This window comes from Choloepus didactylus, chromosome 2 (assembly GCF_015220235.1).
Source record: "Choloepus didactylus isolate mChoDid1 chromosome 2, mChoDid1.pri, whole genome shotgun sequence".
NCBI classification, from domain to species: Eukaryota; Metazoa; Chordata; class Mammalia; order Pilosa; family Megalonychidae; genus Choloepus; species Choloepus didactylus.
Window position 1 is genome coordinate 202594911 of NC_051308.1, and position 26530 is coordinate 202621440.

Consider the following 26530-nt stretch of genomic DNA (forward strand, 5'->3'; position numbering starts at 1 on the left):
TTTCTGTTCCTCAGATGTGGCCTGTATCTCTAAGCCAACCCTGCAAATTAACTCACTACCCGCTCCACCCAATGTGGGACATGACTCCCAGGGGTGTAAGTCTCCCTGGGTTTGAGAATGTCTTCTTGATCAAGAGGGGGGGAAAAATGTAACAAAATAAAGTTTCGGTGGGTAAGAGATTTCAGATAGAGTCAAAAGGGCATTCTGGAGGTTATTCTTTTGCATTATATAGATATTCCTTTTTAGTGTCTAATGTATATAGACAGAAATACCTGAAACTGTTGAACTGCAAGCCAGTATACTTGATTCTTGAAGACAACTGTATAACTATATAGTTACACAGTGTGACCATATGATTGTGAAAACCCTGTGGCTCACACTACCTTTATCCAGTGTATGCACAGCTGAGTAGAAAAATGGAGACAAAAAGTAAATGAATAACAGGGGGTGGGGAGGGGTATCAGATGTTTTTAGTGTTCTTCTTAACTTTTATTTTTACTTTTATTTTTTATAGCAATGAAAATGTTCAAAAATTGATTGGGGTGATGAATGTACAACTATATGATACCGTGATCAATTGATTGTACACTTCAGATGACTGTATGGTGTGTAAATATATCTCAATAAAATTGCATTTAAAAAAGTCAATTCTGGTGGTGGATACCTGAAACTATCAAACTACAACCCAAAACCCGTGAATCTTGAAGACAATTGTATAAAAATGTGGCTTATGAGGGGGGACAGTGGGATTGGGGGGGGGGGGCATAGGGATCACACTCCCGTTTGTCTAGTTTGTTTGTGGATGGATGAGTGGAAAGGTGGGGGAAGGAAGCAAACAAACAAACAGACAAGGACGCTCAGTGTTCTTTTTTACTTTAGTTGCCCCTTTTCACTTTAATTATTATTCTGGTTATTTTTGTGTGTGTGGTAATGAGGTTGTCGGGGATTGATTTTGGTAATGAATGTACAACTACGTAATGGTACTGTGAACAATCAAATGTACGATTTGTTTTGTATGACTGTGTGGTATGTGAATATATCTCAATAAAATGAATTAAAAATAAAAGTCAATTCTACCCAAAGTGATTTACAGATGCAATGAAATTCCAATCAAAATTCCAACAGCCTTCTTTGCAGAAATGGAAAAGCCAATCATCAAATTTATATGGAAGGTTAAAGGGCCCTGAATAGCCAAAGCCATCTTGAAAGAGAAGAATGAAGTTGGGGCACTCACACTTCCCAATCTTATTAAAACAGCATAGGAGGCGGGGTAAGATGGCGGACTGGTGAGCTGTATGTTTTAGTTACTCCTCCAGGAAAGTAGGTAGAAAGCCAGGAACTGCGTGGACTGGACACCACAGAGCAATCTGACTTTGGGCATACTTCATACAACACTCATGAAAACATGGAACTGCTGAGATCAGCGAAATCTGTAAGTTTTTGCGGCCAGGGGACCCGCGCCCCACCCTGCCAGGCTCAGTCCTGTGGGAGGAGGGGCCGTCAGCTCCTGGAAGGAGAAGGGAGAACTGCAGTGGCAGCCCTTATCGGAAACTCATTCTACTGATCCAAACTCCAACCACAGATAGACTGAGACCGGACACCAGAGAATCTGAGAGCAGCCAGCCCAGCAGAGAGGAGACAGACATAGAAAAAGACAGCAAGAAAAACTCCAAAATAAAAGCGGAGGATTTTTGGAGTTCTGGTGAACATAGAAAGGGGAAGGGCAGAGCTCAGGCCCTAAGGCTCATACGCAAATCCCGAAGAAAAGCTGATCTCTCTGCCCTGTGGACCTTTCCTTAATGGCCCTAATTGCTTTGTCGCTTAGCATTTCAATAACCCATTAGATCTGTGAGGAGGGCTCTTTTCTTTTTTCTTTCTTTTTTTTTTTTTTTAAATCCTTTTTTCTTTTTCTAAAACAATTACTCTAAGAAGCCCAATACAGAAAGCTTCAAAGACTTGCAATTTAGGCAAGTCAAGACAAGAGCAAAACTAAGAGAGCTCTGAGACAAAAGGCAATAATCCAGTGGCTGAGAAAATTAACTAAACACCACAACTTCCCAAGAAAAGGGGGGTGTCTGCTCACAGCCATCATCCCGGTGGACAGGAAACACTCCTCCCCATCGCCAGCCCCATAGCCCACAGCTGCCCCAGACAACCCAGTGTGACGGGTTTCAAATAACAGGCACACTCCACAAAAATGGGTGTGGACATTAGCCTTCCCTGCAACCTCAGCTGATTGTCCCAGAGTTGGGAAGGTGGAGCAGTATGAATTAACAAAGCCCCACTCAGTCATCATTTCAGCAGGCTGGGAGCCTCCCTACACAGCCCAGCAGCCCAGAACCGCCCTGGGGGGACGGCACTCACCTGTGACATAGCACAGTCATCCCTCAACAGAGGACCAGGGGGTGCAAGGCCTGGAAGAGGGACCCACTTGCAAGTCTCAGGAGCCATACGCCAATACCAAGGACTTGTGGGTCAGTGGCAGAGACAAACTGTGGCAGGACTGAACTGAAGGATTAGACTATTGCAGCAGCTTTAAAACTCCAGGATCACCAGGGAGATTTGATTGTTAGAGCCACCCCCCCTCCCTGACTACCCAGAAACACGCCCCATATACAGGGCGGGCAACACCAACTACATACTCAAGCTTGGTACACCAATTGGACCCCACAAGACTCACTCCCCCACTCACCACAAAGGCACAGCAGGGGAGAACTGGCTTGTGGAGAACAGGTGGCTCGTGGACGCCACCTGCTGGTTAGTTAGAGAAAGTGTACTCCACGAAGCTATAGATCTGATAAATTAGAGATAAGGACTTCAATTGGTCTACACATCCTAAAAGAACCCTATCAAGTTCAGCAAATGCCAAGAGGCCAAAAACAACAGAAAATTATAAAGCATATGAAAAAACCAGACGATATGGATAACCCAAGCCCAAGCACCCAAATCAAAAGACCAGAAGAGACACAGCACCTAGAGCAGCTACTCAAAGAACTAAAGATGAACAATGAGACCATAGTACAGAATACAAAGGATATCAAGAAGACCCTAGAAGTGCATAAAGAAGACATTGCAAGACTAAATAAAAAAATAGACGATCTTATGGAAATTAAAGAAACTGTTGACCAAATTAAAAAGATTCTGGACACTCATAGTACAAGACTAGAGGAAGTTGAACAACGAATCAGTGACCTGGAAGATGACAGAATGGAAAATGAAAGCATAAAAGAAAGAATGGGGAAAAAGTTGAAAAAATCGAAACAGACCTCAGGGATATGATAGATAATATGAAACGTCCTAATGTAAGACTCATTGGTGTTCCAGAAGGGGAAGAAAAGGGTAAAGGTCTAGGAAGAGTATTCAAAGAAATCGTTGGGGAAAACTTCCCAAATCTTCTAAACAACATAAATACACAAATCATAAATGCTCAGCGAACTCCAAATAGAATAAATCCAAATAAACCCACTCCGAGACATATTCTGATCACACTGTCAAACACAGAAGAGAAGGAGCAAGTTCTGAAAGCAGCAAGAGAAAAGCAATTCACCACATACAAAGGAAACAGCATAAGACTAAGTAGTGACTACTCAGCAGCCACCATGGAGGCGAGAAGGCAGTGGCACGATATATTTAAAATCCTGAGTGAGAAAAATTTCCAACCAAGAATACTTTATCCAGCAAAGCTCTCCTTCAAATTTGAGGGAGAGCTTAAATTTTTCACAGACAAACAAATGCTGAGAGAATTTGCTAACAAGAGACCTGCCCTACTGGAGATACTAAAGGGAGCCCTACAGACAGAGAAACAAAGAAAGGACACACAGACTTGGAGAAAGGTTCAGTAGTAAAGAGATTCGGTATGGGTACAATAAAGGATATTAATAGAGAGAGGGGAAAAATATATATGACAAACATAAACCAAAGGATAAGATGGCTGATTCAAGAAACGCTTTCACGGTTATAACGTTGAATGTAAATGGATTAAACTCCCCAATTAAAAGATATAGATTCGCAGAATGGATCAAAAAAAATGAACCATCAATATGTTGCATACAAGAGACTCATCTTAGACACAGGGACACAAAAAAATTGAAAGTGAAAGGATGGAAAAAAAATATTTCATGCAAGCTACAGCCAAAAGAAAGCAGGTGTAGCAATATTAATCTCAGATAAAATAGACTTGAAATGCAGGGATGTTTTGAGAGACAAAGAAGGCCACTACATACTAATAAAAGGGGAAATTCAACAAGAAGAAATAACAATCGTAAATGTCTATGCATCCAATCAAGGTGCCACAAAATACATGAGAGAAACACTGGCAAAACTAAAGGAAGCAATTGATGTTTCCACAATAATTGTGGGAGACTTCAACACATCACTCTCTCCTACAGATAGATCAACCAGACAGAGGACCAATAAGGAAATTGAAAACCTAAACAATCTGATAAATGAATTAGATTTAACAGACATATACAGAACATTACATCCCAAATCACCAGGATACACATACTTTTCTAGTGCTCACAGAACTTTCTCCAGAATAGATCATATGCTGGGACATAAAACAAGCCTCAATAAATTTAAAAAGATTGAAATTATTCAAAGTACATTCTCTGACCACAATGGAATACAATTAGAAGTCAATAACCATCAGAGACTTAGAAAATTCACAAATACCTGGAGGTTAAACAACACACTCCTAAACAATCAGTGGATTAAAGAAGAAATAGCAAGAGAAATTGCTAAATATGTAGAGACAAATGAAAATGAGAACACAACATACCAAAACCTATGGGATGCAGCAAAAGCAGTACTGAGGGGAAATTTATAGCACTAAATGCATATATTAAAAAGGAAGAAAGAGCCAAAATCAAAGAACTAATGGATCAACTGAAGAAGCTAGAAAATGAACAGCAAACCAATCCTAAACCAAGTACAAGAAAAGAAATAACAAGGATTAAAGCAGAAATAAATCACATAGAGAACAGAAAAACAATAGAGAGGATAACTATCACCAAAAGTTGGTTCTTTGAGAAGATCAACAAAATTGACAAGCCCCTAGCTACACTGACAAAATCAAAAAGAGAGAAGACCCATATAAAAAAAATAATGAATGAAAAAGGTGACATAACTGCAGATCCTGAAGAAATTAAAAAAATTATAAGAGGATACTATGAACAACTGTATGGCAACAAACTGGATAATGTAGAGGAAATGGACAATTTCCTGGAAACATATGAACAACCTAGACTGACCAGAGCAGAAATAGAAGACCTCAATCAACCCATCACAAGCAAAGAGATCCAATCAGTCATCAAAAATCTTCCCACAAATAAATGCCCAGGGCCAGATGGCTTCACAGGGGAATTCTACCAAACTTTCCAGAAAGAACTGACACCAATCTTACTCAAACTCTTTCAAAACATTGAAGAAAATGGAACACTACCTAACTCATTTTATGAAGCTAACATCAATCTAATACCAAAACCAGGCAAAGATGCTACAAAAAAGGAAAACTACCGGCCAATCTCCCTAATGAATATAGATGCAAAAATCCTCAACAAAATACTTGCAAATCGAATCCAAAGACACATTAAAAAAATCATACACCATGACCAAGTGGGGTTTATTCCAGGCATGCAAGGATGATTCAACATAAGAAAATCAATCAATGTATTACAACACATTAACAAGTCAAAAGGGAAAAATTAATTGATCATCTCAATAGATGCTGAAAAAGCATTTGACAAAATCCAACATCCCTTTTTGATAAAAACACTTCAAAAGGTAGGAATTGAAGGAAACTTCCTCAACATGATAAAGAGCATATATGAAAAACCCACAGCCAGCATAGTACTCAATGGTGAGAGACGGAAAGCCTTCCCTCTAAGATCAGGAACAAGACAAGGATGCCCACTGTCACCACTGTTACTCAACATTGTGCTGGAAGTGCTAGCCAGGGCAATCCGGCAAGACAAAGAAATAAAAGGCATCCAAATTGGAAAAGAAGAAGTAAAACTGTCATTGTTTGCAGATGATATGATCTTATATCTGGAAAACCCTGAGAAATCAACGATACAGCTATTAGAGCTAATAAACAAATTTAGCAAAGTAGCGGGATACAAGATTAATGCACATAAGTCAGTAATGTTTCTATATGCTAGAAATGAACAAACTGAAGAGACACTCAAGAAAAAGATACCATTTCCAATAGCAACTAAAAAAATCAAGTACCTAGGAATAAACTTAACCAAAGATGTAAAAGACCTATACAAAGAAAACTATGTAACTCTACTAAAAGAAATAGAAGGGGACCTTAAAAGATGGAAAAATATTCCATGTTCATGGATAGGAAGGCTAAATGTCATTAAGATGTCAATTCTACCCAAACTAATCTACAGATTCAATGCAATCCCATTCAAAATTCCAACAACCTACTTCACAGACTTGGAAAAGCTAGTTATCAAATTTATTTGGAAAGGGAAGATGCCTCGAATTGCTAAAGACACTCTAAAAAAGAAAAACGAAGTGGGAGGACTTACACTCCCTGACTTTGAAGCTTATTATAAAGCCACAGTTGTCAAAACAGCATGGTACTGGCACAAAGATAGACATATAGATCAATGGAATCGAATTGAGAATTCAGAGATAGACCCTCAGATCTATGGCCGACTGATCTTTGATAAGGCCCCCAAAGTCACTGAACTGAGTCATAATGGTCTATTCAACAAATGGGGCTGGGAGAGTTGGATATCCATATCCAAAAGAATGAAAGAGGACCCCTACCTCACCCCCTACACAAAAATTAACTCAAAATGGACCAAAGATCTCAATATAAAAGAAAGTACCATAAAACTCCTAGAAGATAATGTAGGAAAACATCTTCAAGACCTTGTATTAGGCAGCCACTTCCTAGACTTTACACCGAAAGCACAAGCAACAAAAGAGAAAATAGATAAATGGGAACTCCTCAAGCTTAGAAGTTTCTGCACCTCAAAGGAATTTCTCAAAAAGGTAAAGAGGCAGCCAACTCAATGGGAAAAAATTTTTGGAAACCATGTATCTGACAAAAGACTGATATCTTGCATATATAAAGAAATCCTACAACTCAATGACAATAGTACAGACAGCCCAATTATAAAATGGGCAAAGGATATGAAAAGACAGTTATCTGAAGAGGAAATACAAATGGCCAAGAAACACATGAAAAAATGTTCAGCTTCACTAGCTATTAGAGAGATGCAAATTAAGACCACAATGAGATCCCATCTAACACCGGTTAGAGTGGCTGCCATTAAACAAACAGGAAACTACAAATGCTGGAGGGGATGTGGAGAAATTGGAACTCTTATTCATCGTTGGTGGGACTGTATAATGGTTCAGCCACTCTGGAAGTCAGTCTGGCAGTTCCTTAGAAAACTAGAAATAGAGTTACCATTCGATCCAGCGACTGCACTTCTCGGTATATACCCGGAAGATCGGAAAGCAGTGACACGAACAGATATCTGCACGCCAATGTTCATAGCAGCATTATTCACAATTGCCAAGAGATGGAAACAACCCAAATGTCCTTCAACAGATGAATGGATAAATAAAATGTGGTATATACACACGATGGAATACTACACGGCAGTAAGAAGGAACGACCTCGTGAAACATATGACAACATGGATGAACCTTGAAGACATAATGCTGAGCGAAATAAGCCAGGCAGAGAAAGAGAAATATTATATGCTACCACTAATGTGAACTTTGAAAAATGTAAAACGAATGGTTTATAATGTCGAATGTAGGGGAACTAGCAATAGAGAGCAATTAAGGAAGGGGGAACAGTAATCCAAGAAGAACAGATATGCTATGTAACGTTCTGGGGATGCCCAGGAATGACTATGGTCTGTTAATTTCTGATGGATATAGTAGGAGCAAGTTCACAGAAATGTTGCTATATTATGTAACTTTCTTGGGGTAAAGTAGGAACAGGTTGGAAGTAAAGCAGTTGTCTTAGGTTAGTTGTCTTTTACTTACTCCCTTGTTACGGTCTCTTTGAAATGTTCTTTTATTGTATTTTTTTTTTCCATATAGTTGATTTAAAAAGGAAGGAAAGGTTAAAAAAAAAAAAAAGGGAAAAACAAGGAAAAAAGTATGTAGTGCCCCCTTGAGGAGCCTGTGGAGAATGCAGGGGTATTGGCCTACCCCACCTCAATGGTTGCTAACATGACCACAGACATAGGGAACTGGTGGTTTGATGGGTTGAGCCCTCTACCGTAGGTTTTAACCTTGGGAAGATGGTTGCTGCAAAGGAGAGGCTAGGCCTCCCTATAATTGTGCCTAAGAGCCTCCTCCCGAATGCCTCTTTGTTGCTCAGATGTGGCCCTCTCTCTCTAGCTAAGCCAACTTGAAAGGTGAAATCACTGCCCTGCCCCCCTACGTGGGATCAGACACCCAGGGGAGTGAATCTCCCTGGCAACGTGGAATATGACTCCCGGGGAGGAATGTAGACCTGGCATCGTGGGACGGAGAACATCTTCTTGACCAAAAGGGGGATGTGAAAGAAATGAAATAAGCTTCAGTAGCAGAGAGATTCCAAAAGGAGCCGAGAGGTCACTCTGGTGGGCACTCTTACGCACACTTTAGACAACCCTTTTTAGGTTCTAAAGAATTGGGGTAGCTGGTGGTAGATACCTGAAACTATCAAACTACAACCCAGAACCCATGAATCTCAAAGACAATTGTATAAAAATGTAGCTTATGAGGGGTGACAATGGGATTGGGAAAACCATAAGGACCACACTCCCCTTTGTCTAGTTTATGGATGGATGAGTAGAAAAATAGGGGAAGGAAACAAACAAACAGACAAAGGTACCCGGTGTTCTTTTTTACTTCAATTGCTCTTTTTTACTTTAATTATTATTCTTGTTATTTGTGTGTGTGTGCTAATGAAGGTGTCAGGGATTGATTTAGGTGATGAATGTACAACTATGTACTGGTACTGTGAACAATGGAATGTACGATTTGTTTTGTATGACTGCGTGGTATGTGAATATATCTCAATAAAATGAAGATTAAAAAAAAATAAAATAGGGGAAGGAAACAAACAAACAAACATACAAAGGTACCCAGTGTTCTTTTTTTACTTCAATTGCTCTTTTTCACTTTAATTATTATTCTTATTATTTTTGTGTGTGTGCTAATGAAGGTGTCAGGGATTGATTTAGGTGATGAATGTACAACTATGTAATGGTACTGTGAACAATGGAATGTACGATTTGTTTTGTATGACTGCGTGGTATGTGAATATATCTCAATAAAATGAAGATTAAAAAAAAAGAATCTAGGAAAAAAAACAAACAAACAAACAAACAAAAAACAGCATGGTACTGGGACAAGGGCAGACTTACAGAACAATGGAATAGAACTGAGAGTTCCAAAATCAACCCTCAGGTTTATGGCCAACTGATTTTTTCCAAGGGTGCCAAATCCACTCAGTTGGAAAACAGTGTTTTCAAGAAATTGTGCTGGGAAAACTGAATCTCCATTAGCAAAATAATGAACGTGGACCCTTACCTCACAGCATATACAAACATCAACTAAAAATGAATCAAAGACCTAAATATAAGAGCCAGAACTGTATAACTAGCAGAAGAAAACATAAGGAAGCATCTTCAGGACCTTGTGTTAGGCAATGGTTTCTTAGACTTTATACACCCAAAGCACAAGCAAAAGAAAAAATAAACAAATAGGACCTCATCAAAATTTAAAACTTCTGAACATCAAAGGACTTTCATGAAAGTAAAAAGACAAAATGTGGTATATCCATGCAATTGAATACTGTTCAGCCATAAAAAGAAACAAAGTGCTGAAACAGGCTACAACATAGATAAATGTTAAAAACATCATGTGTGAAATAAGCTAGACACAGAAGGACAAATACTGTATAATTTACCTTATATGAAATACTTAGAATAAGCAAATTCCTAGAGTATAAAACAGAGTAGTGGCTACCAGGGTGAGGGGAGGAAAAATGGGGTTATTGTTAAATGAGTATGAATTTTGGTTTGGGATGATGAAAATAGTCTGGAAACACACAATATTGTATATGTACTTAATGTCAATGAATTGTCCATTTAAAATGGTTAAACTGGTTTTTTAACATATTTTACCACAACTAAAAATAAATTAAGAAAAAATAAAAACCATACCTGCCTTTTTTTTCCCCAGACAATGGTGAACTGATTCAAAAATTCATATATTAATGCAAAGGTATATAGGATTGCCAAAAAAATCTTGAAAAGAAAGAACAAAGTTGGAGTACTAACACTAGCAATTTCAAAAGTCATAAGAAGTTGCAGTAATAAAGACAGCATTATATCAGACATATAGAACAATGGACTAGAACCAGAAATAAACACTAACATTTTTGGTCAATTGATTTTCTACAAGGGTGTCAAGCCAATTCAACGGGGAAGAATAACTCTTCAATAAATGGTGTTGGATAGGTGTTGGGACAAATGGATATCCATAAGGAAAAGATTGAAGATGGATTTCTCTCATATCATACACAAAAAAAATTAACCCAAAATGGATCAAAGACCTAAATATAAGAGCTAAAACTATAAAAATCTTAGAAGAAACACAGGAATAAATCTTCATGACCTTGGATTAGGCGATGCTTTCTTACATGACACCAAAAGCACCTTCCATACAAGAAAATATACTGATCATCAAAATTAAAAACTTTTATACTTCAAAGATACCATCAAAAAAGTGGAAAAAAAGCCCACAGAATGGGAGAAATTTTTTGCAAATCACATCTCTTATAAGGAACTTACATCAAATACATATAAAGAACTTTTACATGTCAATTATAAAACAACCCAATTTTAAAATGGGGGAAAAGATTTGTAAAGACTTTTCTCCACTTTGTTATGTGACTTACAAATCACAATAAAATTGCCACAATGTCAAATTGCGCAAAAAAAAATAAAAAAAAAATAAAAAAAGCAAAAGCAAACTGTGGTGGTAGTGGTACACAGACAGATGTACAGAATAAAGAGAATCCAGAAATATACTGACACATATGGTTAAATGATCTTGGACAAGAGTGCCAAGATCATTCATTAGGGTAAGGACAGTCTCTTCAAAAAACAGCACTGGGAGAACCGGATAACCACAGGCAAAATATTAGCTGGACTCTTTCCTTACAACTTATACAAAAATTACCTAAAAATGTTCAAAGACCTAAGCTTAAGGGCTAAAACTCTTAGAAGAAAAATTAAGGGCAAATCTTCATGGCCTCGGATTGGGCAATGGTTTCTTAAATGACACCAAAAGCACAAGTGACAAAGGAAAAAACTGATAAACTGGACTTCTTCAAAATTTAAAACTTGTGCTTTCTCAAGAGTGAAAAGTCAACTCACAAAATGGGAGAAAATGGGTGTGAATCATATATCTGGCAAGAGCTTATACAAAAGTTATTTTAAAAACTCCTACAACTGAACAAAAAGACAAACAACCCAATTTTAAAAGTCTTTTTGAACAGACATTTCTCCAAAGATATACAAATGACCAATAAACATCAATAAGCCATTAGGAAAATGCAAATTAAAACCACAAGATACCACACTTCACACTCTCCAGGAAGCTATTATAAAGAGAAAAATGGAACATAACATGTTGTCAAGGATGTGGAGATACTGGAATTGTAATGATTGCCCAGCAATTCCACTCCTATGTATACATAAAAAAGAACCGAAAACACAGACTCTGAAACTTGTACATCAATGTTCACATCAGCATTATTTACAATAGCCCAAATGTGGAAACAACCCAAATATCTGTCAACAGACTACTGGATAAACTAAATGTGCTATACACATACAATAGAATATTATTCAGCAATAAAAAGGAATGAAGCTCCAATACATACTACACCATGGATGAACCTGAAAGCATCATGTTGAGTGAAGTAAGTCAGACACAAAAGGACAGATATTACATATGTCATGACTCCACTTTACAAAATGTGGTGGTTAGATTCATGTGTCAACTTGGCCAGGTGATGGTGCCGATGTCTCATCAAGCAAGCACTGGCCTAACCATTACTACAAGGACATTTATGGCTGGTTAATAAACCAGAAGGTTGGTTTATTAAATCATCAGTCAACTAACTGCATCTGTGGCTGATTACATCAATCAAAGGGCATGTCTTCAGCAATTAAGAGAATTCAATTGGCTGGATTTAATCCAATCAGTTGAAGACTTTTAATGGAGAGGAGAGAGAACTTTCTCTTCTTTCAGCCACCCTCTGAATTCATCGAGGACTTTGTTGGAGTTGCCACCTTGCTGCCTGCCCCATGGAATGTGGACTCGTGCATCCCGCCCCATGGAATCTGGATTCGTGCATCCCCATAGTTGAGTGTGACACCTGTATAAAATCTCCTATTTACAGATATCTCCTGTTGATTCTGTTTCCCTAGAGAAACGTAAGTAATACGTGAAATATCTAGAATAAGCAAACTGATACATAGAAAGTAGGTCATAGGTCAGAGTTTATCAGCAGCAGGGGGAATGGGTATTTAATGTGCAATAGGTACAATGTTTCTGTTTGGGGTGATGGAGTTTTGATAATGGGTGGTGGTAATGTAGCACAACATTGCGAATGCAATTAATACCACTCAGTTGTATACCTGAAGGTGGTTAAAACGGAAGAATCTCATGTTATGTATTAGCACAATAAAAATTTTAACTTCTAGAAAAGTAAAAATAAAAGTTTAAAAAAAGTGAAACACAGCCCTTTTCTTTCATATAAAGTAGAGAAAAATTCATTACCAGCAGACCATCATTAGAAGAAATGTTAAAGGTAGCCTAAACAGAAAGAAAATGATACCAGAGGGAAATTTTGGTCTACCCTAAGAAATGAAGAGCAATGGAAATGGTTAATACAAGTGTAAATATGAAAGACCTTTCTCTCTTTTTTGAACTTGCTATAAATGAGATCAAATTATGCCCTCGTGTCACTTCTTTTGTTTGTAAGTTTCATTCACACTGATGCATGTAAATCCAGTTTGTTCATTTTCATTGCTTTGTATTCGACACAGAAATAGACTGATTCTCCTCTAGATAGGTTGTTCCTAGTTTTTTGCTATTATTTTAGCTGCTGTGAACATTCTTGCATATATATTTTGGTACACAGCTGCACATTTTGGAGTAAGACAGAAGTGAATTGTGTTGCATGTTTGGAACAGAACATTTTTAAAGAAGCAAAAATAAGCATTTCCAAGTTATTAAATTATATAAATTTTTGGCAATAAAATCATATAGTGTAAACATTTCCTACTATGATTTTCCCAAACTTCTCTCAATAACTTGTTTTGAAAAGCAGTTACTTTCTCACTAGTTCAAATATTAACTTTTTTGAAGCAACAGATTTTTTATTTTTCAAAATATCTGCTTGAAGGCATACTACCAGTGACAGCCATCATTTTAAAATCTCACAATGTGACTAAACAAAAAAGTTAGGAGTAAAAGCTATAAATAGTGGTGTCAAATCTGCTATTTTCTTGCTATTTATATGTGCTTGAATTAACATCTTCAATTCACCATTGCTAAGCAAGAACTTTTTAAAGACACTCTATTGCATAAGAGTGAGTTCAACTGGATAAAATGTTTTAAATAAGGCAACTGTCATATTGTCAACCAATTTATTATTATGAAAGATTAATTCCCCACTTTGGAGACTACTTAAACTATAATGCAAAATTCCAAGAACTGGACAACTTTACCTTTGTAACTGTCCTCCTCCATGCTTTCCATCCTAAGAATGTAACAAGGAGCAAGGCTGGATAGGCACATGAGAGCCAGATCATTTCATTATGATGCCAACCTAAAGCTTTAAACTTTAATTCTGAAGAAATCACTGAGCACATAACATGATCAAATTTACTTTTCAGATTACCCTGACTATAGTACAAAAGACAGTTTGAAAGAAATAAAATTAAAAACAAGGAAACCAATAAAGAAAATTAAATAATATTATAAAGCACTAAACAGTGAAATATTTACTTCGATTCTCTTTCTTAGCAGTAGCCTAGGAAAATGAAAAGGGCCTGTACTAACACATTGCTAATAGTCAGAAAAGATGGATGAGACCACTGGCTCTCCAAGTTTAGTCTGCATGAGAATCAACTGGAGAACTTGTTATAATAGATTGCTGAGCCCTACTCCCACACAGTAGGTGTGGGGGTGAGCCCCAGGAATCTGCATTTCTAACATAGTCCAAGGTGATGCTGATACTGCTGGTTTCTGGACCGCACTTCAAGCATCAATGGATTAAAACAAATTATAAATAGATATGAACGTTCATGTCCTTCCTAGACCACATAGGCATGTATGATGCACTGATTTTTATTTTAATTATGGCAGTTATTACATTTAAAGTTTTGGAGAGTGCATATAAAATCTGTATTTCTGCTTCTCTTGAAAAATTAAGTAAGATATGAAACCAGTACCAGAGGAAACCATGGGAGAATTACTTCATGATTCATCTGGGGAAGGCCTTTTTTAAATTCAGAAATATTCATTTCACAAAAGGTTGACTTGTCTAATATACACAGACTCTTACAACCAACAGGAGAAAAAAAAGTTCAACAGGAAAAGATTTCAGGATATAAACACATTCACAGAAATCAAAACGTAAGCAGCTCAAATATTTGAGCACATGCTCACACTCATTCTTGAGAAACACGAACGTACATTAAGAAAGTATTTTTACCCATCAAATAGTCAAAATGAGGGTGTAGGGGAAACAGATGCTCCTGAATATTTCTAATGAAAGTGTAAACCCCCAAGACCTCTATCTATGAAGGCCTATTTGGCAATCTCTACCAAAAAATAACTGAATACACTTTTTGACCCAGCAATTCTACTTGTAGGAATTTACCCTACAGATATACAAATGGTTTATTTCAAGGCCATTCAGTGCAGCAGTCTGTAATAACGTAATATCGGAAATAACTCAACAGTCCATCAGTAGGGAACTTATGAGAAAGCCATAGAATAGAATACTATGCAGCCATTAAAAAATAATGAAAGTATGCCCTGATGAAGAATGGCCTCCAAGATATATTAAGTGCTCAAGAATGTTACCATTTATACAAAAAGGGAGACAGAACACTATATACAATTTGCTTGTATAAGCATAAGGCATCATTAAAGATACATAATAAATTTCTATTATTGGTTGACTGAGGAGAAAAACTGTGGCTATGGGGTATAAGAGTTGAAGGGACATTTCACCGTATGCCTACCTTTCTGATTTGAGTCATGGCTGTATTGCCTATTAAAAAAATAATTAAAATATAAAAAAGAATTTGGAATATCTGCCAATATGGGCCTACATTCCCACACAAGCTGAAGCTGAGCAGCAATCATTCCCTTTGAGGGAGGAGAATCCCCTCTCCAGTTCACTACAATCCCCACTTCACTTTTCCTATCTGGCTTTATATTTCCTCTGTGCTTCACATTTCTAAGCCATACATCAGAACAGTATTAGGAAGGTCAAACTGCAATACTGGTGATGGTTTGCAAGTTGGAAAGGGAGGGAGGAGGAACCCAGTATTTCTATTTCTGGGGTTGGAAACTGAGTGCCATCCAACCAAGATATAGAACAAAAACAGCATTCATTAGTGAACACTGCGGGGTTAAATGTTAAGACAAGTTGATTTTGAGGTGTCTGTACAATGCCTAAATGGATAATGTTTAACAGGCAATTCAGAGCAAACATTTGACTGTCAAACATTGTATATACCTTGCCTACTACTTTCTCATTTAATCGTCTCACAGAAAACCTGATGCAGGTGGGACTATCCCTATATTTTACAGAACAGTAACTTATACAAATCTCTTAGTAATCTACATGACCCCTGTTATAACTCCACTGTATTCAAATTGCCTGCTGACTTTCTGTATTTCCCAACAGGATCAAGCTGTAAGAAAAACAACCATACCTATCCTAGCTGTATCCCAGCACCAAGCACAAGGCTTAGTACCTAATCAATATAAGTAACTGGATGGTTAATCACTAGAGTAGGATCAGGTTAAGTAACTCTGGCACTTAGCATGTGAATTCCCTCAGTTTTCTCAACTATAATTAATAGTACCTATCTCAGAGGACTGTTTTGAAAATAAAATAAGTTCATAAAGCACTTACTACAATGCTCAGCATATAAGGACTCAATAAATTCTAATAATTGCTAGTAATATAAGAGCAGGGAGATAGGAATAAAGGTGGTATCAAAGGGAAACAATCTCAAAGCGGATGGATGGCATCAAATGCAGCAAAAAAGTTAAGAACTAGTTAGAAAGCTAAGAAAGGTAACGAATGATTTATTTAGTATTTAGACAATCGTTGATTACACGTGATTTAAATGGCATGAGGGACAGAAGCCAGATTGAGGAAGATTGAAAAATAAATGTGCGTACTCTCAGTACACACCTATCCTATTAAGTTGTGATCTGATTACCAGGAACTGGGGTCTTATCTTTAGATCCCTAAATCCCCATGTTAAAATCTGTATTAAATATACTAGAAAAGCATGAACAACCAACATTGACTCAAGAAGAAACAGATGACCTCAATAAACCAATCACAAGTAAAGAGACTGAGTCAGTCATCAAAAAGTTCCCAAAACAGAATAACCCAGGACCAGATGGTTTCACATGAATTCTACCAAGCATTCAAGAAAGAATTAGTACCAATCCTGCTCAAACTCTTTAAAAACTTGAATAGGAGGAAAAGCTACTTAACTCATTCTATGAAGCCAACATCACCTTAATACCAAAATCAAAGATACAAAAAAAAAAAAATTATAGACCAATCTCTTTAATGAATATAGATGCAAAAATCCTCAACAAAATACAAATTGAATCCAGCAGCACATTAAAAGAATTATACACAATGATCAAGTGGGATTTACTTCAGTTATACAAGGTTCGTTCAACATAAGAAAATCAATTAATATAATATACCACATCAATAAATCAAAATGGAAGAACCAAATGATCATCTTGATCAATGCAGAAAAGGCATTTAACAAAATTCAACATACTCGCTTGATGAAAACACTTCAAAGGATAGGTAGGAATAGAAGAGAATTTTCTCAATACAATAAAGGCAATATATGAAAACCCCACAGCTAACATCATACTCAATGGGGAAAGACAGAAAGCTTTCCCTCTAACATCAGGAACAAGACAGGGATGCCCACTGTCACCATTGTTATCCTTCATGGTGCTGGAAGTTCTAGCTAGAGCAATTAGGCAAGAAAAAGAAATTAAAGGCATCCAAATTGGAGAGGAAGAAGTAAAACTTTCACTGTTTGCAGATGACATGATCCTATACGTAGAAAATCCAAAATCTACAGCAAAGCTACTAGAAATAATCAATGAACACAGCAAAGTGGCAGTCAAAAATCTGTGGTGTTCCTATACAAAAGTAATACACAACAGGAGGAAATCAAGAAAAAAATTCCATTTATAATAGCAACAAAAAGAACCAAGTATTTAGGAAAAAACTTAACCAAGGACACAAAAGACCTATACAAAGAAAATTACAAGAAACAAACTGTGGTATATACACATAATGGAATATTACAGAGCTGTGAGCTGTAAGAACAAAGTTACAGACCTTGAAGACATCACGTTGAGCGAAGCTAGCCAGAAACAAAAGGACACTGTATGGTCTCATTAATATGAACAACATTAATGAACAAACTTTGAGAGTTAAAGCTGAGAACGCAAGTTATCAGGAGATAGAAAGACGGTAGAGATCAGGCATTTAATGCTGAAGGATTATAGAATGTTCAACAGGATTGACTGTGTAGATCCAGAAATGGAGAGTGCAGTGCTGTGTGATGGCAGCACAGTATTACAGGTACAATGACAAAGACGTCTGTGAGTTAAGTTGAAAGAGGAGGGCTGGGGGCATGTATGGTACCAGAGTGAAGGATGGATGATAAAGACAGGGACTTTGTAACTTAGTGAAACCTAGAGTGGTCAGTGATGGTGACTAAAGACATAAATGTAAAAATGTTTTTACATGTGGGAGAACAAATGAAGGTTAACCTCACAAAGTGTTAAAAAAGGGGATGGTATTGGGCAAAAAATATAATCAATGCAACTGGAGTCTGGGGTTAACAGTAACATTGTCATATGTTCCCATTAAATGTAACAAAAGCAATATACCAAAGCTAAATGTCTGTGAGAGGGGGAAATAAGGGGAGGGGGGGTATGGGATTCTTGGTAGTGGTATTGTTGTCTGACCTTATTGCTGTATTTTATTTTTACTTTTTCTTTTATTCTTTTATTATTCTTTTGTTTCAATTCTTTTGAGTAATGAGAGTGTAAGTGCTAACTGTGGTGATGAATGCACAACTATATGACGATACTGAAAACAACTGATTGTACACTGTGGATGATTGTATGATATTTGAATATATCCGTGTATAATTGCAGGGGAAAAAATAAACAGAGGGACACAAGTACTGGAGAGAAAAAAAATTTGTACTAATATATTTTTTAAATGAATGCAAAAAAGAAAATATGGAGACCAGGAATATAGACTCTGGTCTGAACAAGTTTGGCTGTGAAGGGAAGAAGCAAAGATAGTAGCTAAACAGAGACATATAATAGAAAAATGTTTTTTAAAATACATCCGATTGAGAATATCTGAATGCAGAGTCAGTGCATCCGATGGGAAGGAGGGGAGGAAGGACCGAGAGAGCAAACAGGTATTTAATTCTGGACAACCAGAAATGAAAAAACAAAATCTCTAACAGTTTTATCTTCAAGATACTTTTTTCCTTAATATATACCCTTACTCTGTGAAAAAAGTATTCTACTCAGGTTTTTCTTTTGGAAAACTTTAAGTACCAAAAAGTTCTCAACCCTCTAGCTACCTACTCTGTGTCAGCAGCTGAATGAACACTTGCAGTAGAAAAGCACCCAAAAGCACTGACTAACTTCACTTAAAATTTATATTTAAAACAAGGACACAACACTGGCAACCCTACATTTAACTATATTTGTTTTCCACTGCTCCTAAATCATTATTTTCCTCATTTTCTGCTCTTCTCAAATCTCCTACACCATACTCTTCTCCCCTATAACTTCCGGCCAAATGACCTTGTTCCTACTTCGTTGAGCAAACAGAAACAATCACACAAAAAGCCCCCCTTCCTCCCACCACCGAAACTGCCTCTGTACCTACTCTCTGGCATCCCTATTTCTATGAATGAAATTTCCTTGCTAGGATATTATTATAGCTGGCCCTTTCTTGTCATTCAAATCTCACTAAGGCCATTCCTGACCACCCAATCCAAAGAGCCACCTAGGTATCTCAAAAAGGGTAAATTAAAATAATTATCTGCTTGGCACTATGACAGACATTTTCTCATCTATATATTTAGTCTCTATCCCAGTTAGCAGAAGTTCCATTTGAGAGCAGAGACCATTTCTGTTTCCTTACAATTTTTTCTGGCACCTAAAACAAATGCTCAATAATATAGGGCATGACTACATACTGTATGATTCCATTTATTTAGAGATCAAAACAGCAAAACTGTGAGAGTAAAGGCTAGAATAGTGACACTTAGGGAGTAGGGTAGTGTTTTGTTTCTTGTTTCCTTTTGTTAAAAATTCACTCAACTGTACACTTAAATAATTCATGCACTTTTGTGTAGTATGCTGTACTTCAATGAGTTACTGGAAAATGGCAGGTAAATGAAACAAAAAAAAATTAGTATGTATAATTATTTGCCTTGTACTTAGCTTAAATAAGAGACATGGAGGAACCAAAAAGAGAACAGCAAACTAAACCCAAAGCAATCAGAAGGAAGTTAACAAAGATTAACAGAGATTAGAGTAGAAATAAATGAAATAAAAAATTAACAAAACCAAAAGAGGTTTGAAAAGACCAATAAAATCAACAAACCATTATTAGCTTGACTGACAAAGAAAAATGACACAATAATTAAAATCAGAAATGACAGGGGGGACATTACTCACCCCCACAGAAATAAAAAGGATCATAAGAGGATAGCATGAACAACTGTATGCTAACAAATTAGACAATGGAGATGAAACGGATAGATTCCTAGAAACACACAAGCTAGGAACCTACCCTGACTAGAAGAAATAGAGAATCTCAACAGGCCAATTACAAGTAGAGATTGAATCAGTAATCAAAACCCTTGCAACAAAGCAAAGCCTAGGACCAGATGGCTTCTTTCATCCAACTAAAATTGTCACTGCAGATTTAAATGACAAAAAAAGAAGCTGAAGACAATGCCCCATTAGCTCAGTTTCTAAAGTGGTGAGTAAAGAATACTTCTGGACATGCATATAAGGATTATCAAGGTCACTGGGTGTGATTAGAAAACTATCATCTAACTCAAAAATAACTCCAGCGTTTATTCCATGTTTTTTTGCCTCCTACCTCAAAAAAGTACCTTGATCCAAAAGAACTAAAAACAGGGCTTTGAACAGATACTTGTACACCAATGTGCAGAGCAGCAGCATTATTAACAATAGCCAAAAGGTGAAAGAAACCCAAGGGTCCATCAAGAGATAAATGGAAAAAAAAAAAAAGTGGTATATACTTACAATGAAATATTATTCCGTCACGAAAAGGAATAAGTTCTGACACATGCTTATAGCATGGATGAACCTTGAAGACATCATGTTGAGAAATAAGCCAGACACAAAAGGACAAATATTGTATGACTACACTTATACAGAATTATCTAGAATAAACAAATACAGAGGCAGAAAGTAAATCAGAGGTTACCAGGGGCAGAAGGGAGGAAGAAATGAAGAATTATTGTTTTAAGTACAGAGTTTCTGTTTGGGGTGATTAAAATGTTTGGTAATGGAAGGTGGTAATGGTGGTACAACATCGTAAATGCAACTAAAGCCACTAAATTGTACATGAAAAAACGGCTAAAATGAGGTATTATATGTTACCACAAAATAACTAAAAAAAAAAAAAAAAGCACCTTGAGATTATCAAATATCAGAATCCACTGAATACAATCTTCTAAATATACTGCATTTTTTCCATGTCCACCTTTTTCCCACCTACACATTTAGCTAATACAAGTGACCTAAGTCCTCCACATCACCAAGGAACAGGTACCCAGGTATTCTGCCTAAGTCACACGAATATACTCTAATTACAGTGACACTAATTCACCACAATTCCATGAAGCTAACTCATAAGAAATTATCATACTCATTTTTTAAACCACTTGTAGAAATAGAAATGACAAAACCTGGACCTTTAAGGTTGATCTAAACCACTTATTTTTATTTTGACATTTTCTTTTCTAAAACAAAGAATAAGCAGCATGGGAACTGTTCTAACAGTTAAGCCAAAACTCAATGCAACACACAAGATTTCCTTCTAATCGAGCTTTCTCATTCCTCCCTTCCACTACAGCACAAACTGCTCTACATTCTTTATCAGTGTTAATATAAGCAAGAAGATTCAGAACTAGTTAGAAAACTAAAAATGATAAAGACTAATTCAGCATTTAAACTACTATTGATTACCTTTAGCAACATCGTTTAAATGCCATGAGAGTTAAAGAATCAGATTTAGGTATTTTACAGGTGACAAAACTGTGGTCCAACTTAAGTGATGAGGGTGGAATCAAAAGCAACTGAGAGCCCCACCCCCATCAAGACGGCAGCGAGACACTTAAAGGCGCCATTCCCCCACAAAAGCTTTTAACAAACGGCAAAAATTGGCAGAAACAGCTTTCTCAAGTCTCCAGAAAAAGTTAAAGGACTGCAGTAACAGAGCCAGCACCAAATCAATTTTTAAAAAAGCTATTTAAAAGAGGTAGGATCTCCTGGTACCTTGGCTGGGCCCTCACCCAACCCTCACCAGCTCAGTGCCCAGTCAGCCCAAGCACACAGAAGTAGTAGAGTAACCCTCGTGCAGACTGGGAACTACATACATCTGGCCCAATCTGTATGTTGGTGGAGCAAGGAACACATGGTCCCAGAACTTTCCCTGGTATAAAAGGCAGCTCAGGGAACTCTCCTACAGAGTACTGTAGAAGAGCAGTCAAGTCATGCTGCCTGGGGCAAGAGATTGCTGGCTGTAGAAAATCCAGAGCAGTGCCTAGGACACCATGAGGAACCGGTTTCCTAGGAAGAGGGGGCATTTTTATCTCTTTAAATGGGGGAATTCCTAGGACCACATGCACATGTGGAAGATAAGACACATGTACATAAGGGATCAGGGAGACCCTTAGGCTTAGGCCTGGAGTCATTCTCTAAACTCACTGTAACAGATAAACCTTGAAGAGGACTCCCACAGTGGAGACTTAATGCCAGGGAGTTGGAGATTAGTTCACTGATCTAACTTTGGCTAGACAGATACCACCTGAAGATACGCAAGAACTATTTGTTGTATTTTATCTTAAAAAGTTAAATATATATATATACTTCTGAAATACTGGGGAACAGAGATTAGTAATGGAATAAGTGCTAGAGTTCTTGAGGAAGCACAAGAAAACTGCTTCCTACACAGTCTCAAGTAAGCAGACTTTTTTTTCTCAACAGATAGATTCCCAGGCCCAATGTATTCCACTCGTCTCCAATCAGTGGGAAAGGGGAAGGAAACAGTTTGAAATTAAATTAAGAACCATCCTTCTGCAAAAACCCGTAAGGAAAAGACCCAAAAGGTGGTAGGTAGCGTACAGATAAGCAAAAGCTGGTGGCTATAAATATACTAGCAATTACAGGGTGTAAACCACAGAGATTCAATCGTATCTCGCAGCAGCCTTCTTTCTACAGGGGAAGCAACTAATTCTAAGGGAAAAAAGTTAGAACTGGGCCTCTAAGAATTAAGGAAATATTGTGAAGTCAAACCTACTAGATAGAAAACAGCACTTGTTCCTAAAACTGATGGAGCGTTTCCCTTCACTGTTCATAAAATACCTTACGCCAGAGTGGCACTTCTGCCGCATTCCAAGCAACCCTATCTTCTATCATTACCTCTAGTTCTTTTGATGTGCTACAGCACATTCACCTGGTAACCAAACACTGGGAGAGTCTGACACAGCTTCGCGTCCTGATCATGTTTCCCCGAAGCAGCAAAGTCTCCCACCAACACCTCTCAAGTCTAAAAACCCACGATGCTCTCTATCACAAGCAGTGGCCAGGACTTGCAGTGTCGGAGGGCGCGGTGACCAGGGCCAGAGCACGAGGTAAGCGAAACTGGGAATAAGCCTCACCGCGCCCCACCGCGGTAGTCCAAGGCGCTCGTCCCAGCCGCAGAGGCCCCAGACAATGGAGTTTTCCCGCCTCCTCGGGGGCCCCGCCCCCTACCCCAGTGCCAGGAGAAGCGAACTTAAGCGCAAAAGACCCCGCCCACCGAAGGGTCCGCCCACCCCCGACCTCACGGGTTTAGCTGCTTTCCTCGTGCAGAATTTTCTCTTTTGGCGCCAAATCTGTTGGCTATTTTCCCGGGTTGCCTAGACATCCCAGCCGGAGGCGCGCTCCAGGAGTGCGGGGACAGTGGGGACGCCTGGGCAACCCGGTGCGCCGGAGCCCCGCCTCCCCGCCGACAGCCCCGGGCCAGGGGAGGAAGAAGAGGGGCAGGCAATGGAGACAGCCGCCGCTGCCCCCGGCAAGATGGCGGCTGCGAAAAGCGGGGCCGGGGGCGCCAGCCAACCGGCGTTACCGCTAATGCGCGAAGCTTTCGGCAAAAGGTGGGCTTCTTTAGTGTCCAGGCTTCCCTGAAGAGCGACGGCGCCTCATCGGAAGTCCTTCCAACCACCAGTCTGTTCCTCCCGTGGTGTTCCGTCCGCCACCCCCTCCCCTCGTACTGGTCAGTGCCCCAGCTTTCCAGTCCCGCTTACTTGTCGATGGGAACCAACTCCGCGGCGATGGCGGCAGTGGCTGTGGACTCTGCGGCCATCGTTACCCTGAGGCGGTGTGCCAACGGACGGAATAGAGCCTGTGATGAAACCACGGACTTGAGACGCAAGAGACTCACTCGGGAACAGAAAATGGCAGATTGGAGACCCCGCGCGTCTGGGGCCCTCTTATATACCAGGAACCTTCGCCCCGCCCATCCACTTCCGGGCCCTCCCCTTCGAGTTTAAAGGGCCAGGACACAATCCATGTCTAAACCGAAGGAAAAGAAACCTCCCCAACCGCCGGATGGCTCCGTGGGGTACCTTCCCTCCCAGGCCCGCTTTCCCAAAAAAGAACAACTTCCTGCTTCTCTAGCACGTCGCGTAGAAGAACCGGAATCTTGGGACTACAACTCCTGACAGAGCGCAGGCCAGTGGCTTCCACAGAAAGGGAAGCCAGTGCTGCTCTGCATATATGGAGCAAGTAGCCGAGATCTCCTTCCTCTCCGGATACTCAAGGACGTAACTGAGACCTTCTGTCTGTCCTCTCCGTCGTAACAGATGGACACGCAAGAGCCGAGCACCGGTACAGCAGCAACGGCTAGAACTGATGTTGGTGAGAGACTCGTGGCTCGGAACCGCAGCAACAACTGACGCAAAAAGACGCAGTTCTAGGATTGGCTGCAGCTGAAGCTACCGCGCTTGATTCAAAGCTCTGGGCTGCCGCGATACGCGGCTGGCCCCTCCCTCCGGACCCGCCTCCTTCAGCTGGCCCAATCCGCTGACGCCATCCTCAGGCTCTACCCAAACTCCAAATCAGATTGGCTCCTAAGACTTTTCGTCCACTCTTAGAGCTACGGTTTATCCTGTACCCACTATGTGCGGGGGTACTGTGCTTAGATTCTTTAAAACTCTTAGCGGAATTATTTTATCTTGACAGCAACGCTGCATGTGAGATCGGTGTTAGCCTCATTTCGTAGAAAAGGAAACCAAGTTTCAGGGAAGGTGTGACTTGCTCAGCAAGTTGCAAGTCAAGTCGGTAACTGAAAGCAGTGCAGTGAGTGAGCCTCATTCCCGCATCTGGCTGAATGGAAGATAGCAGGCAGGCTGAAATGGCTGCCTCTCCCCCTGAGGCATCATTTGTTCCCTTCCACCAGGCCCAGCCTCCAGTGATCAGAACAGGGATTTTATTTCCGTCCAGGTTCTTGCACACTGGCTGAGAAAGATTCCTAGGGAGGATTCTTACTGCAGTCTGCCAAGGCTCAAGCAGCTTGAAATCTTGGGGGCCATGGAGCTGGGCCTGAAAGTGCCAATTCCGTGGCAAACAGACGTGGGCTCCTCCATTATTAGCTCAGTGACCTGAGCCAAGTCATTTAATCTCTTAAGGTTAAATGTAAAATTATGCAATTTAGTATCCACCTCTTAAGAATACTGTGAGAATTAGAATTAAGCTCACTAAAACAAGTAGCCCTGTGCCTGGCTTATGCAAAGCACTCATAAATTACTAGCGCAGTCTGAAAACATAGTAATAGATGGAGGAGGTGAGCATCTCCAGAGTCCTTGCAAGCACGGCTGGGGCTTTTTTTCAGGCCTACCCAAGTCCAGTTACTTGTATGACCCATTCATCTGTTAAACTAATATTCACTGAGCACCTATGATGTGCAAAGCTGTGTACCAGGTCCTAAGGACAAAAGACGTGGTCTCTGCATTTAAGGAACTCCATCTTATGAGAAATGTATTTGAAAATTTATGTTCAATTCATCCACTTCCCTCAATCTTTACTACCACCAATCTAATCCAAGCCTAGCCACCATAATCTCTTTCCTGTAGTACTGCATAGCCTCTGGTCTCTGCTTTACCCTCTCCAACCATTCTCCAGAAAAATCTTTTAAACATGTACATTATATCATGTCACTCCCCTTCAAAAGCTTGAGGTTGTCATGGCTCTTAGAAGAAATTTTGAGCTCCTTATCATTGCCTACCAGGTCCTACGTGTTCTGGCTTTAATCCACCTCTCCAAATTCATTCAATGCTTCTCCCCTTCATTCGGCATACTCCAACCACGCTGGTCTCCTTTCTGTTCCTCAGATTTCCCAAGCCCTTTCTCACCCCATGGCCTGGATGCATCGTTGCCTTGAAAGCTCTTTGCCCAATACTTTGAATAAGGCATCATCTTAAATGTTACCTCCAAAAAGGCCTTCACTGACCACCCAATCAAAATTAGCTTCCCCTAGTTTATTTCTTTCACTGTACTTATCAATATCTACAGTTACTATTTATTTGTTTATTTATTATAACCCCCTTCTAAGTATATAGGTTTCATGTGATCTTTTCTGTCTTATTTATAACTAAATCCCCAACTCATACAACAAATATCCAAATGAACTTGTTAAATAAATAAAACAATCATAATATAATCAATTAGAACTGGAAAGAAGTTCACTCAAAAACATATCTACTTAAAATAGAAACCAAGATTTCATAGTAAGTAATGGGGGTAAATGGGACTTTATTTTGGGGGGAAATTTTTTTTATTATATTTATTGAGATTTAGAAAAGACTTCCAGTCAAAGATTGTGGATTGAACACATACGTTGCCATCCAGTCCC

The 26530-nt window shown here is 38.9% G+C and overlaps 1 protein-coding gene across 2 annotated transcripts in view; it reads right to left on the reverse strand.

Annotated features, from left to right (window-relative positions):
- Window positions 1–24223, reverse strand: part of LOC119527398 (nuclear autoantigenic sperm protein) — a 77468-nt gene extending 53245 nt beyond the window's left edge. Inside the window, exon 1 of one of the 2 annotated variants that reach the window (XM_037827357.1) lies at window positions 23925–24223. In XM_037827357.1, coding sequence (XP_037683285.1) covers window positions 23925–23983 — 59 coding nt within the window. In that variant the 5' untranslated portion in view covers window positions 23984–24223. The remainder of the gene's footprint in view (window positions 1–23924) is intronic. The other variant, XM_037827358.1, reaches the window with a different exon arrangement.
- Window positions 24224–26530: the final 2307 nt, after the last annotated feature.